Raw genomic sequence first — 14350 nt, 5'->3', positions numbered from 1 at the left:
TCAGAGAGCACTTGCCAGACAAATTGAGAAGGTATGTCATTGCTGCAATGGCCACCTGTCAGGATCATTAGTAAACTGAGCTGGCCTCTGGTGAGATAGATATTCATCCTTTAGGGATCAATAAGTTTTCAGACATTTATTATTTTAATTTTATTTATATTGATTATAGTCCAACTTTCTTCCTGAAACTCAAGGTGGCTTACCTAGTCTTAAGTCTATGCACGCAAGAGAACAAGGGCAGCCAATAAACAAATGCACAAGGGGCAACACATCTATAGTCAGAGTGTTTCAAATGCTTAACTACTAACTTGGTCCTGCTTACCTGGTCACCTGACCCGTCAGCTGTCTGAAAAACTATTGTATGTGGGAAGACTGCTGGGTCAGTAACTTTTTGGGGTAGTTTTATTTACAACTACCTGTGACATATATGTTGTTTGTTTTATTGTATTTTATGGTTTTAATTTGTAGTTCTTAATTGTTTTAGTTTTGTTGTTATCGGCCCTGAGCCCGTTCATGGGAAAGGTTGGAATACAAGCTAACGTAAATAAATAAATAAATAAGATCAGCTTGGAGTATCCCCAGGTGTTTATTCTGGGCAGTCCTGTTGCAACTTTTACACAGACTTAAAAATAGATTCAGGTGAGTAGCCATGATGGTCTGAAGCAACAGAACGAAGTTTGAGTCCAGTGGCGCCTTTAAGACCAACAAAGTTTAATTCTGGATATAAGCTTTTGTTTTCAGAAAAAAAGACTGAAGAAGTGTGTGTGCATGCATACTAAAGCTTATAGGCATCCTACTGGGGAAACTGGGCACCATATTTCAATTACATTTTTACACATTTCATCATTAATGCCTGCATGGAAATTTGTCTATATTTAAACACAGTTTCCAAGATTCCATCCCACTGTTCCAATATTCCACTGCAGTCTGGTGTGTCCAAGAAAGAGAATCCAGAAGGCTACTATGGAGGCATGAATGGGTAGAAATTGGCAGATAGGAGCAGGCTTGAATCTCAAAAGCTGAGGTCACCAGGGAAGAGGGTTACCTTCCTCCCAGGGTGGTCCCTAGCAATGTCTCTGTATTTTCTCCCATTTGAGTATCTGATTTTCATATGGGGAAATTTAAAGAGCTCCATTTAGGGCTAAATCTACTCCTGACAGCGGCACCATGAAGGTGCAAACCTCGAATTCTGCCTTGCTGTGCTTTGTGGCAGTTACATGTCAACACACACCCACATTTCAAACTTGTTGGGCCTTCTGCCAAACTAATATTCTATTCAGAGAGGAAAGAATGATAGAAATAAGTAAGTAAAGTAAAGTAAATGTATTTTTGTATCCCGCCCTCCCCCGCCAAGGCGGGCTCAGGGCGGCTCACAGACATGGGACAGCCATGATTTGAATAAAATACAATCAAGACAAAACAAATTAAAATACAATTGGGTTACATAGATTAGTTAAATAGGTAAAATAGTTATTATAAGTTAAAATTGAGTTAAGGTGCTACAATTCACAATCGTATATAAGATGGCTGGATGGCTACAAGTCAATTCAGTTTAGCCGGGTTCTATCTTGAAAGCAAGCTGAAAGAGGATGGTTTTGCAAGCCCTGCGGAACTGATTCAAGTCCCGCAGGGCTCGTACCACCTCTGGAAGTTAATTCCACCATCGGGGGGCCATTGCTGAAAAGTAATCCAGCCCAAATTAAGCTAGTAATCCAGCCCAAATTAAGCTAATAATCCAGCCCAAATTAAGCTGTTTTCTCCTAAACGAATGGGACGAAGCAGGATCCCTCCTTTTCTTTTTAAGAGGGAGGCTTATATAAAGAGGTGCAAGAATTGCAGAATTATCATTGTCTTAGGATACCTGCTCTCCCCTAGCACTCTCCCATGCAGGGTTTACACTGCTGTAGCACTGGAACGTGGCCAGCACACTGATGCCAGGATGAGTTTTGCAAATAAAAGGGTTAATTACTATCCTAAATGCTTCAGGGCTAGGGCTTAAGACTGCTGTCTAAATCAGCTGCTATCCTCTCCAGCAGGGGACTTCAACATGGCACCTGCAGGTATTCCAGGTGCCTGCCCTACTCTTCAGGAAAGTTGGCAGGGCCATTGTGCGGGAAGAACCAATGACTGGCTGCCATAGGGGGCATCAGAAGCCCCTTCCCTCCATCTCCTGAACACTGTGTTTGTATTCCCTCTTTCCGCGTGCTTGGCTCAGGATTCTAAAGGTGCTCAGAAGCACAAATAGCTCAGGATATCTCCCTCACTGTAGAAGAACAAGAGTTGGGCTTATACTCCACCCTTTACTCAAAGTCTCAGAGCAGTTTACAGTTTCCTTCTCTTCCTCTTCCCACAACAGACACCCTGTGAGGTAGAGGTGGGGCTGAGAGAGCTCTGAGAGAACAGCTCTGAGAGAACTGCAACTGGCCCAAAGTCACCCAGTAGTTGCATGTGGAGGAGGAGTGGGGAACCAAACCTGGTTCTCCAGATTAGAGTCTTCAGCTCTGAACCACCACACCACACCAGCTCTCTCATCAAACCAAACTGAAGAGCTTCCTGTGTTGTAGTCACTTGTACACACCTTCCTTTTTGATAAAAAATATCTAGTGTTATTTTTCCGGAATCTGGCAAAGCAGTCAGATGTAGTACATGAACCTTTATTATACATCAGGCATGGGCTTAAGGCTGCCCACTGGTTCCTGATGTGAAAGCAAGAAAAAATGGGGAGGAGGAGAGTGATGTCACAGCAACACCATGCATAACTGTCGAGGGAGATTAGTTTATGAAGTCGGTCCCAGTGGAGAGTGATTAAAAAGTAGAATTTGCTGCCAGAGGATGTAGTGATAGCCATAAGAATTAACAGCTTTAAAGACGGATTAGATAGCTTCATGGAGGATGAGTCTCTCAGTGACTACCAGGACCGGATCTACATGTTTTTTGAGGGGGGGGGGGCAAAATTTAAAAATGACGCCCCCTTTTGGACCATTTTGTCTTATGGTCCCATAGAATACAATGGACTCCATGTCCAATTTGGCGCCCCCCCCTCTGTCGGCGCCTGGGGCAAGCACCCCCCTCTGCCCCCCCCCCCCCCGATCCAGCCCTGATGGCTACTAGCCATGGTGACTGAGGGGGAGCTCCAAAGATACTAATCCTCTGAATCCCAGAGCCAGGAGGCAACATTAGGGAAGGCCTCTGCCGTGAAAACATTGTGAAAACAGCATCACCCCAGAGTCGAAAACGACTGGTGCTTGAACAGGGGACCTTTCCTTTCCCAGCCTCTATGCCTTGTTGTTGGCCCTCGAGAGGAACTGCTTGGCCACTGTGTGAGACACGATGCTGGACTAGATGGACCACTAGTTTGATCCAGCAGGGCTGTTCTTATGTACTTGAAAGCTGTGTAATACAACTTATTAAGGCCAATCAAGACAACACAGTGCATTGTGCAAAGCAGTGAAGGTGGGTAATTTTTAACAGAAAAACAAACCTTTTGAGGTATAGGAAGCATACCTTCCAATCTAATTCAGAAGAAAATGTGCTTTAGCTTCCAGACTTTTAAATTGGTCTGTGCATAATTTGTTCTCCACCTGGTTCTTTGGGACATCTGAGTGCTCCGTATAGTCGGCTTAGTAGCATAACTAACACACCATCTGGAAATGCATACATCGGGAGTAGGAGGTGAGCTTATGATTTGTAACAAGGAAAAAATTCCAATGGTCTTGTGCAATTGTCGTTTTTTGAGGCTATGATTTGTCCGTGTCTCTATTACAGTAGTAAATTTTCTGTGAGTTTCTTGTGTTTGGTCTGGAGCTTGTAACAGCCTGACCATTTAAGGAGTCTCTGGCATGTTGTTTTTCACAAAGGGAAAGAAAAGAAGTGTGTCTCAAGAAGAGAAAACAGACCAAACATTCAAAAACCTTTGGGCTGCTGCCTATAAAGTTTTAAAGGAAAAGGTGATTGAAAAAAAGAGTAGGACTGAGAATGTTTTCCTAAAGGCCCCTAGTGTTGATTTTGCTCTACGGGTAGTTTTGTCATCATTTTCCAGGTAGACTTTTACAATCAAATTGGTTGCCTGATGATACCCAAGTTTCTTAATCTTGTGCCACCATTCCAGTCTGAGGCTACAGAGATTCCCAGAGAAAGTGAGGTCCTTGCTTTGAGCAGCTTGCTGTCCAATATTTTGTTTGTTTGATTCATTCATACCCCGTCTTTTCTCCTCAGTGGGGATTCAAAGCTGCTTGCATCATTCTCCTCGTCTCCATTTTAGCCTCACAAAACCCCTGCAAGGTAGGTGAGGCTGAGAAAGTGTGGCTAGCCTGAAGTCACCCAGTGAGCCTCCATGGCATAAATGGGGATTTGAACCTGGGTCTTCGGACACTAGTCCGACACCCTTAACTATTACACCATAGTGGAATAGGCAAGGAGCAGTATTGGGGACAAATGTGTTTGAGGAGGAGGCTTTGAACCAGGGGTGTCAAACTCATTTGTTATGATGGCTGGATCTGACATAAAGGAGACCTTGCTGGGCCGGGACATGTTGGGTGGGGCCAAGTCATGCTGGGCCGGGCCATGTGTGTAAGATTAGGTAGCAGATATATAAACTTTATAAAGGACACAGACAAACACAAATATATGCCTTGTTGTTGGCCCTCAAGAGGAACTGCTTGGCCACTGTGTGAGACGCGATGCTGGACTAGATGGACCACTAGTTAAAATGTTAGCACTCATTGGTTTTAAAGATGCTTTCTCTGTATTTCTCCCATGGGATCCAGGGAACGGGGCAAAGGAAGCTCTGGCTCTTTCTTTCTTTCCCCAGGGGACTGTGGGAGGGGGGGCCTCAGGCAATAAAAGGAAGAAAGGCTTGACTCAGTAGCTCCACTGTGCAATTGAGAGAACCTGGCAAAGCAAGCTATTCCTCCCCAAGGGAGGAGCCTCAGCCAATGGAGATAAGAGAGGTTTTGCCCCGTAGCTCCTATGCGATTGAGCAAGCCTTTCAAAGCAAGCTGTGATGCAGAAGGAAGCAAGATATAGGGAGAAGGAAGCAGATGACAGCCAGTTGCTTGAGGGCCTGATAGGAGACCTCCGAGGGCCTGATTTGGCCCCCGAATTGCATGTTTAACACTCTGCTTTAAACCAAATGTTTCCTTGAAGAGGCATGTTTGTAAATTACTTAGTCCTCAGCCCTTTATAACAGAGGTTTTGCTTCTTCTTTCTAAAGAGGGCCAGTAATTTACATGGACCATGATCATCAGGGGAGGGGTCTACAATGTAGAAGAAGAGTTTTACGTCTCACTTTTCTCTACCCTCAGGAGTCTCAAAGCGACTGACAATCGCCTTCCCTTCCCCTCCCCGTAACAGGCGTCTTGTGAGGCAGGTGGAGCTGGGAGAGTTCTGAGAGAACTGTGAGAATGAAATGTCTTCAACACCCTGTTTCTACCCTCTCCAGTGAACAGGGGCAAGGCCCAGGCCCCAGCCCATTGTGGACTGTGCTTCCATGGAACTGGGAATAGCCACTGTGGGATCAATCCCCTCCCCCCACACTCCCAGCTCCAAGCCCTAAAGCTCATCTATGCATCCAGCTGCATCTTTGAAGCACTCAGCCCTCCACTCATACTGGGAGCTGAGCTGAAGGCATTCTCACAGCCACACACTAAGTTTCACAAGTGCTCAATGCACCCCGAGACGTAGTTATGTGTCACAGTCCCACTCTGGATCTGTGGATTCACACATGCGTTTTGTATGTTTGCCTGCATGTAAAAGCGCATTTCTTCTTTGTTGCCACCACCTCAAGATATGACACCCAGACTCTCAATTAACCAGCACCTTGGGGTACCGTGGTAAGGCTGCCTCTCAGCAAGTACAAAGGGCAGAACTTCCAAATACTTTAGCACCCCCTGCGTGTGCAAGTCTCCTGGCCATGTAGGAGCAATCTTCAATGTGCGCGTAGGATCTGAGACACAGTCTGCTTTCTTAAATAGGAAAGCAGTTTTATTGCTAAAGGTTAAGCTAGAGTACATACATGGAAAATAGCTATCGTAGTTAGGAGATACAGATCTAAGGAAATAAAATGAAAACATCAGTCTAGCTAAGACATTTGCCTTAGATGGACTGGACACGTCCCCATCTCCCCTCCCTACACTGCCCAATTACAGAGGAGGATGAGGCCCACCAGTCACAGCATCTGGCAAAGTGTTCGGACCCAGAACGAAAAAAGATTTCACCTTTTGTAACTTCTGCCTGCTTAGGTGAAAACTCCCACCCGCCAATCCAGAGTTAGGAATCTTGCCCCTTGTGGGAAATAGTCTGAGTACCAATGAGACTCCTTGGCACTAAGCCCACAGCCCTTCCCCCTGCCCCATCACGTGTTATGATGTCCATTCATCAGTTCCTTTGGCAGTTAGGCCAAATTGTTGGTTTTTCTGCTGAAATGAAGTTTTTCGTTTTCTTGGAATCTTTCCTCTTGGAAAAATAAACAGTTGCCATGGTTTCAGGTCCCAGTTATAACAGTAGGATAGAATCAGGTGGGTAGGTATGTTGGTCTGAAGCAGCAGGGCAGAGTTTGAATCCAGCGGCAACTTTAAGATTAATGAAGTTTTATTCAAGGTATAAGCTTTTGTGTGCATGCACACTTAAGAAGTTTGAGTCCACTGGCACCTTTAAGACCAACGAAGTTTTATTCAAGGTATAAGCTTTTGTGCACATGCACACTTAAGAAGTGTGCAAGTGCACGAAAGCTTATACCTTGAATAAAACTTCGTTGGTCTTAAAGGTGCCAGTGGACTCAAACTTTGTATAACAGTACAATGTTAGTGACAAGGAGAATTCTGGCAAACACACTTGGGCCAATTCCCAAGCACCACCAGAAGAGGGGCAGGCTCTTGATCATCCGAGTTCCATGGACTGCATTGGGGAACCCCATAGTAGGTTACCACCCTCCACCTGGGGCTGGAGTTTCCCCAGAATTAAAGCTGGTCTCCATACTACAGAGATCTATTCCCCTGGAGGAAATGGCAGTTTCAGATGAAGGAGTCTGTGGTGTCACATTCCTACTGAGCTCCGTCTCTAAAAATCTGCTCTCTGCTGGCACTGTCCCCCGACCTCCAAGAATTTCCAAGCTGAAGTCGTCAACCATGCCCCAAAAGCCTTAAAAGGGCCCTGAGCCTTACATTTGATATTGATTTTATGACATTACAACCCAATGATATCTTAGCTGATTATGTGCAATTTTAGTTAGTTAATCTGCCTGCGAAAAATAACTGATCTATATAGGGTTGCCAGGTCCGACTTAAGAAATATTTGGGGACTTTGGAGGTGGAACCAGGAAACTTTGGGGTGGAGCTAGGAGCAAGGGTGTGACAAGTATGAATGAACTCTGAAGGGAGTTCTGGCTATCACATTTAAAGGGGCTGAATTCCTTTTATTTATTTATTTATTTATGGTCCAATCTTTTTTAAACTTTGGTGGGGTGGTGTTGAGGAGAGGCACCAGATGTTATGCTGAAAATTTGGTGCCTCTGCATCAAAAAACAGCCCTCCAGAGTCCCAGATACCTACTGATCAATTCTCCATTATGTTCACAATTATTCCCTATGGGAACTGGTCTGCCTAGAATAAAATAGTGTCCAGTGGACATTTCTCCTGCTTTCTGGTAACCTTGAAGCGGGGGAGTGCCTCCAAACCAGGGCATTCCCTGCCCCCAATTGGGTATAGGCAACCCTAGATCTAAATTTAAAAAGTATACTGGGTTGATATTGCACTTCTGTATCACAGCAGAATCATTTCAGAAGAAGCTGTGCTTTCTCACACAAGAGGGAATGCCCCTGCAAGCATTTTTTGCATACAGTTGTATTTAAAATATTTAAAAATGAAAAATCTACTGTCTGATTTATCAGAGACACCTTTTTAGTTGATCAAAAATTTTCAGTAGATTACGCTAACTGAATAGGGTTGCCAGCTCCGGGTCGGGAAATACCTGGAGATTTTGAAAGCAGAGCCCAGAGAAGGAGAGGCTAGGGAGGGGAGGGACATGATGCCATAGAGTTCCCCTCTGAACCAGCCATTTTCTCCAGAGGAGTTGGTCTCTGTCCTCTGGAGATCAGTTGTGATAGTGGGAAATATCCAGAGGCCATCTGGAGGTTGGCAACCCTATCCTCATTTTCCTTGGGTTTGTTCAACAATTTAAGGAAAGACTGAAATTCACGTACTACTACATTAGTACAGACGACAAATATCTGCAATTTCCTGTGTCTAGATTTTTATCTCAACCAAGATAGCAAACTGAGGACACTTCATGCATTGGCAAAAATCATCTAGGAAACTCTGATGCATTGGTACATTCATAGTCTTATAATTGAAAAACAAAGGCTCTAATATTGATTGCTGGCATTTTCCAAATGACGCAGTTCTGAGCTACTTGAATTTTTAATCCGGTGTTACAGAAATCCCTCCAACCGCAAGTTTTCCCATTTTAGAGGATTCCAGTATCCAGTTTGTAAGGCCAAAGAAAATGTTTGAAAAACAAAGCCTTAAATTATGAGACCTTGTTCTCTTCTCTTACACTTTATCAACCTACTGCAAAGATTCTGTGGGGTTTAGCTGAACCCTTTTTGCCTGACACCTTACTTTTTGTGACTGCAGGGAAATGTTTAAATGGAAGAACATGTATGACCCTCCACGTAATCTGAAATGGTACAGTCCAGGCACAGTGTTCCTACCCCAGTGGGAACTTGGCTCTTGGTATGCTTCTGGATATATCAGTGTTGGTCCAGAGTTCAGCTGAACACTTTCCAAATTTGGTTTGCATTGGGCTTTTGCCACTTCAGTTACTGGAATGAAGAGAAAGAGGTTAATGGCACCTAAAATATACTGGCTACTAGAAAAAGAGAGTCCTTTTGCTAGTTCCAAAAGTCAGCACAAATATTTTTTGATAAAGCAAGTGTGAGTTCATTTATTTTGCTTATTAACTCATAAGCAAAATCAGCCTCTCAGTATTATATTAGAAGCCCAGAATTTGCCAGAATTTTGCTATAGTGAAAATAAACAATTGTGACCTTTACAGATTGCCTTGCTGATTAACATTTTTACTCCCTGATTAATTAACTCGAGGTCTAATTGATTACATGTTAATTAAGGTGATTAACAATCACAGCACTAATAATTACACCCAAAGTTCTAATACATAAAGCTGAATGCGAAACAATCAGCAGACATAAACAATGTATATCTGATTTAATTCTATTGTCTTCTGTTGATAGTTACAATAATAAAAATATGTACACTTGGAAAGCCAGTGCTATATTCTTACAACAGCAAATACCTTTTACATCTATTCACTTAGTCTGGAGGTGTCCCTGGATCAAGTTAGAACTCCTGGTTGACAATATCTCACTTACTCCTGAAGCCTGTAGGCATATTGAAGATCATAAAGCTCCATTATAACCTCAATTACTCAAGAGACTATCCCACTGTGTCTGGGGTTTATTCTCAAATAATATACATAGGATTGCGGCTTCAGGCACTCTTCAAAGCTAAAGATTTCTTTTAGCGTGCTACTGAGGTTGTGTGTAGGCAAAGCGGGGTTCTTTCATATATTTTCTGCAGTAGCCCTGGAACTTGCTCCAAGGAGACAGGTACCGGGTCTGCTCTGAAAATGCTTCAGTCCCAGTTGTATACAATTTTCTTGTCAGTTTCTGATCTCTGCCTTGTTGTTAAAATATGCCAGTTGGTGCTCATGTATGACTTCTCCAGTGTTAAGAGCTCAAGTGCACTTTTTACTCTGGGATGTTTACAAATAAGTGTTTGCAAAGCACCTTTTTATTTGGTTTTCAGCTTTGGTTTTCGACATCAAGTTAGAGTGACTCATTGATGCAGTCTAATGTTCCAGCCGTGTGGTGAACTTCCCTGCTTTAAGCATCCTGGGTATGGAATGCTGTTGCTCGCTAACATTTGGCCATTGTCCACAAATAATATGAAGTTCAAACAACTAAGGGTATTGTCTGCACTCAGGGGACTTAATCCCTCAGACTTCAATAAGATTTAAGCAGTTATTTGTGCTGAGGATTAGAGCCCTATGTAACTTGTTTCAGCTATTTTTTTTTCTCTCTGGGGAAAAATATATTATTATTTAATTTTCCATTATTATTCAATTTTTAGCTCCGTACGTATACACCTGTCTGGTTTAAAAGTTTTTCTTCAACTGTGTTTTCACAGGAATTATCGTTTCCAGAGCAAGGTTATTACTTCCGCTACCTTAGATAGGAGAGCATCTCTTAATCGAAGGATATTCTCCCCCAGTAGGTGATCTCCTTGCATATCTCTTGACATGCCAGGTTCTTTTTGAGCTCAAAGAGTCTAACAGTGGGATCCTGGACAAATCAATTTTTTCTGCACCTCATACACTCCATAAAGTAGCTGGCAGTTGATTCAGGACGGACAAAAAAAGTCCTATCAAAAACAGTCGTGTTTCTCGTCAGAAACAGGTTGAGGAGGGGGGACTGAAGAGCAAGAAAGTGAATGGAGTTGTAACTGAATTACCTCAGTACAGTTTGCTGGGCATCTATAACATAAGCTGCTTTTTCTTTCTGCAGAAACTTCAGTGGAGAGCTGCTGTGCAAGTGGATACGAATGGGCAAGTCAGAAAAGAGACTGCAGCTCTCTGCCCTTGAATCTCAGCTCCAGAGAATGCAGGTATACTTCAACTCCATTTGCTGGCCTGTCGTTATTAGCAACAGACTGAATGTTCCTGGGCTTACATCATTTGGCTTGGAAGTCCGATGATCTGCATTCTGTCTTGACTCATTTTGCAGTTTCCCATGCTTCTTTGGGACTTGCTTACTACCCCTTACTAGAAGATTGAGCCACCTAACATGATCAGAGACGAGGACTCATTTCCGCTCTCTGTTTTCAGATGTGCAGTTGTAAAAAGCTTGGCTTGATTTTCTTTTAAGAATATGGAAAGAATGTGTTTTGTAATCATAGCTATCAGTGCTTTCTCAATTTTTGCATTTATATTGGCTTCAAAAATCAAACTCCTACACAGAGCAGTTGACGGATTAAAATTTGTTACTTTAGAAGTTGCTGGAATAATTTTTTTAAAAATGAAATGCGGAAAGAGAATCCATGTTTCTTAATCACTCTCCGGGAGCCAAAGCCATTGTGAAGCAAGTTCTTATTTTGCTGATGGGAAATGGATATGCTATTGGAAATGGACCCTGATGACTGGATCACCCTGTTGCACCCTGCTAAATCCATTTAAGTCAATGTGCTTTGAAATTTTTAGGATTGCAATTGTTGGATTTGCAGTTCTTCAGTGTAGTTTTGGTGTATTTCTTGTATAGAGTTCAGTTATGTGAGGGGTAGCAGTTGAGAAGTTCAGAGGGAGTTCAGCAGAAGATGTATTTCTTCACGGATTAATGGACCCTCCAATGACTGGTAGCCATGCTTTTGAACTAGTGGGCTTGTCTAGGTTGAGGAAAAGCAGATTGCTTCCCCTCGCCAGCAGACAGTCCAAAAGAATAGCACCTGAATGGGCTCTCTGCTGCTGGGGCTGTATAGTTAGGGTGTTGAACGAAGAAGAGTTGGTTTTTATACCCTGCTCTTCACTACTTGAAGGAGTCTTGGAGATGGTTACGATCACCTTTCTTGTCCTCTCCCTACAGCAGGCACTCTGTGAAGTGGGTGGGGCTGAGAGAACTGTGACTGGCTCAATGTCACCCAGCTGCTGCATATGGAGGAACAGGGGAATCAAACCCGATTCTCCAGATTAGAGTCTGCTGCTCTTAACCACTACACCATGCTGGCTCTCAGGAGGAAAGAAGGGGGGGGAGCTCCCTCTGTTCTGTCAGCTGTCTCCTCCCCCCACTTTAGGGAGGGAAAGAAAGACAGAGCATGCTTGAGACAACAAAGCTGAAGTCATCCCCGAGTGCCTTTAGGAGCCCAATGAAGTTTTCTTCTAAGTGTTTGTGTGCACGCACACTGCTTCTCTGGGGTGGCTGCTCCGTTGCAGGTTGCCTCTCTCTGTCCCCAAGAGAGGGGGAAAAAACCAAGTTCCCTTTGCCCCATTGGTTGTCTTCACCCTCTCCTTGGGGTCGCATGGCAGCTTTACGACAACAAAGTTTTGTTTCCAGCAGCTGAAAACTCCTTTGTAATAACATTGAGTTGACTTTGAGCTGCTGTTTGTGGAAGCTTTTCACTTCCATTACAATGCAGAATTAAGGTTCCTGGGCTGGTTGCTGAGGGAAGGAATTGCTCAGCTTTGGATTTTATTGTTTGGCATATGAAACAGTCCTACTCTTGCACGTGAACTTTTAAGTTTGTGAATAGGGCTTGACCTGGAGTTTTTGGGTGTGGAGCCTGAGAAGGGCAGAGTTTGGGGAGGAGAGGGACTTCAGTGGGACAGCACACATACAGTCCACCTCCCAAAGTGGCCATTTTTTCAGCCATCACCTGGAAGCTGTGCAACCAAACAGAGAATCGTGGAAAATGGAACTTTTTCATATTTTTCATAGATATTTGAATCTTTTGTTTATTTGAGGCTGGCTTTCATGAAGGCAGAGAGCCCCGTGGTGCAGTGTTAAAGCTGCAGTACTACAGTCCTAAGCTCTGCTCACGACCTGAGTTTGATCCCAGCGGAAGCTGGTTTCAGGTAGCCGACTCAGGTTGACTCAGCCTTCCATCTTTCCGAGGTCGGTAAAATGAGTACCCAGCTTGCTGGGGGAAAAGTGTAAACGACTGAGGAAGGCAATGGCAAACCACCCCATAAAAAGTCTGCCATGAAAACGTTGTGAAAGCAACGTCACCCCAGAGTCGGAAACGACTGGTGCTTGCCCAGGGGACCTTTCCTTTTCCTTCCTTCGCGAAGGCTTGCTATAGCTTTCATCCCCAGATCATCTGGAGGTTGGCAACCCTAATTTTGGACCCCTGCAAAACTTTTCTCAAACAGATCTCCCCCACCAACTTATAAATACTAGTGTTACCACCTCCCCGCATATCACACCAAATCTAATCAAACCTGCTATTGTCACTCATCCGCTATTGCCATCCAGCATTTGGAATCACCTTTATAACTCTGGTACCCTCATGCTACATTTTATGGCACACATGGTTCGGCCCGTCAAAGTGATCTTTATGTCAGATCTGGCCTTCATAACAAATTAGTTCGACACCTCTGCTCTAGGAAGTTCGTGAGACAAGATCTTCCCTTACAGAATCTATGCTGATTCTTCCTCAGTAGCTTTTATTCATCAATGAAGCTGATGGATAGTAGGTTCAGGACAAACAAAAGAAAATACTACTTTCCCCGTTTTGCAGGGGGAAAGTAGTATCTCATCCCATACCTGTGTTACTGCAAAATTTCTAGTTTTGTGCAGGCCTCTTACTTTTATGTGTGCGGAGAGGGAGGGTTTGTTTTCATTAAAGGCAAAAATTCAGGTCTGTGTTCGAGACAAAATTAGTTTAGCCCTTGAAGAGCTGTGCCCCCATTTCTCTGATGCACAGCGTTAAACGTGTTACTTTGGGAAAGCCAAAATGTGTAGATGTAGCGGGGAAAACCCCATTTATACATTACCAATTTCAGTTGGATCAATCACAGAGGCAACGGAGACGAAATCAGGAAAAACAGCTTTTCTTTATTTAACGTGCACGTGGGCCCTTGTACACGGGCATCAGCGAGAGTCTGAGCCCAGATTGCAGTTGCCCACCGCCTTTTATACCCTTTCTCACCCCATATGCCCACCTTAATACATTTCAGTTGGTGTCTTAAGTTCCCGGCACATAACCATAAACAGAAAAGTACACATGGCTGCACCTGACCTGTTTGCGGTTACACTTCGGCTCCCTTGTTTGTCACCCTGGCTGCTTCTGACTCCTGTTCTGCTTTTTCTTCACAGCTCTACAGCTACTTACATTGATAAAAGCAATCTTTATTTCTTATAACTTTCTTACGTCTAGAAACTCCAAACCTAATTACTACTTTTCCTAGCTATACCATTCAGTTACTCTTTCATTCTGCATAATATGATAGCATAGGCACACCTTAGTTTTTCTCCTTTGCAAAATGAGGAAGTCTCTTTTACACAGGAATATAGCTTGCGGTTTGCTTAAGATGTTACCAATTTCACTGTTTATCTAGCTGCTTGACCAGCTGCTGGCTGGTTCCTCTTTTTGCTCAGGCAGAACCACACACAAAGCCTTCTAAAAGCATTTCTGTTTGCTTTATTGACCCTACGTCTCTCTTATGCTACGGCCATATATATATATATATATATATATATATATATATATATATATATATATTGATAAAGATAGATATGGATTTCACTGTCTGGCCTGCTGCCACATAGACAGGATATTCTCAGTCA

General features: G+C 43.5%; 1 protein-coding gene across 2 annotated transcripts in view; it reads left to right on the top strand.

Annotated features, from left to right (window-relative positions):
* Positions 1-14350, top strand: part of FBLN1 (fibulin 1) — a 71408-nt gene that overhangs the window by 4350 nt on the left and 52708 nt on the right. For both annotated transcript variants that reach the window (XM_060254022.1, XM_060254023.1), the window contains exon 2: positions 10580-10679. In XM_060254022.1, coding sequence (XP_060110005.1) covers positions 10580-10679 — 100 coding nt within the window. The remainder of the gene's footprint in view (positions 1-10579; positions 10680-14350) is intronic.

This window comes from Heteronotia binoei, chromosome 14, assembly GCF_032191835.1.
Source record: "Heteronotia binoei isolate CCM8104 ecotype False Entrance Well chromosome 14, APGP_CSIRO_Hbin_v1, whole genome shotgun sequence".
Taxonomy (NCBI): domain Eukaryota; kingdom Metazoa; phylum Chordata; class Lepidosauria; order Squamata; family Gekkonidae; genus Heteronotia; species Heteronotia binoei.
The sequence above is the reverse complement of the archived record's forward strand: the minus strand, read 5'-3'. Positions and strand labels throughout refer to the sequence as shown.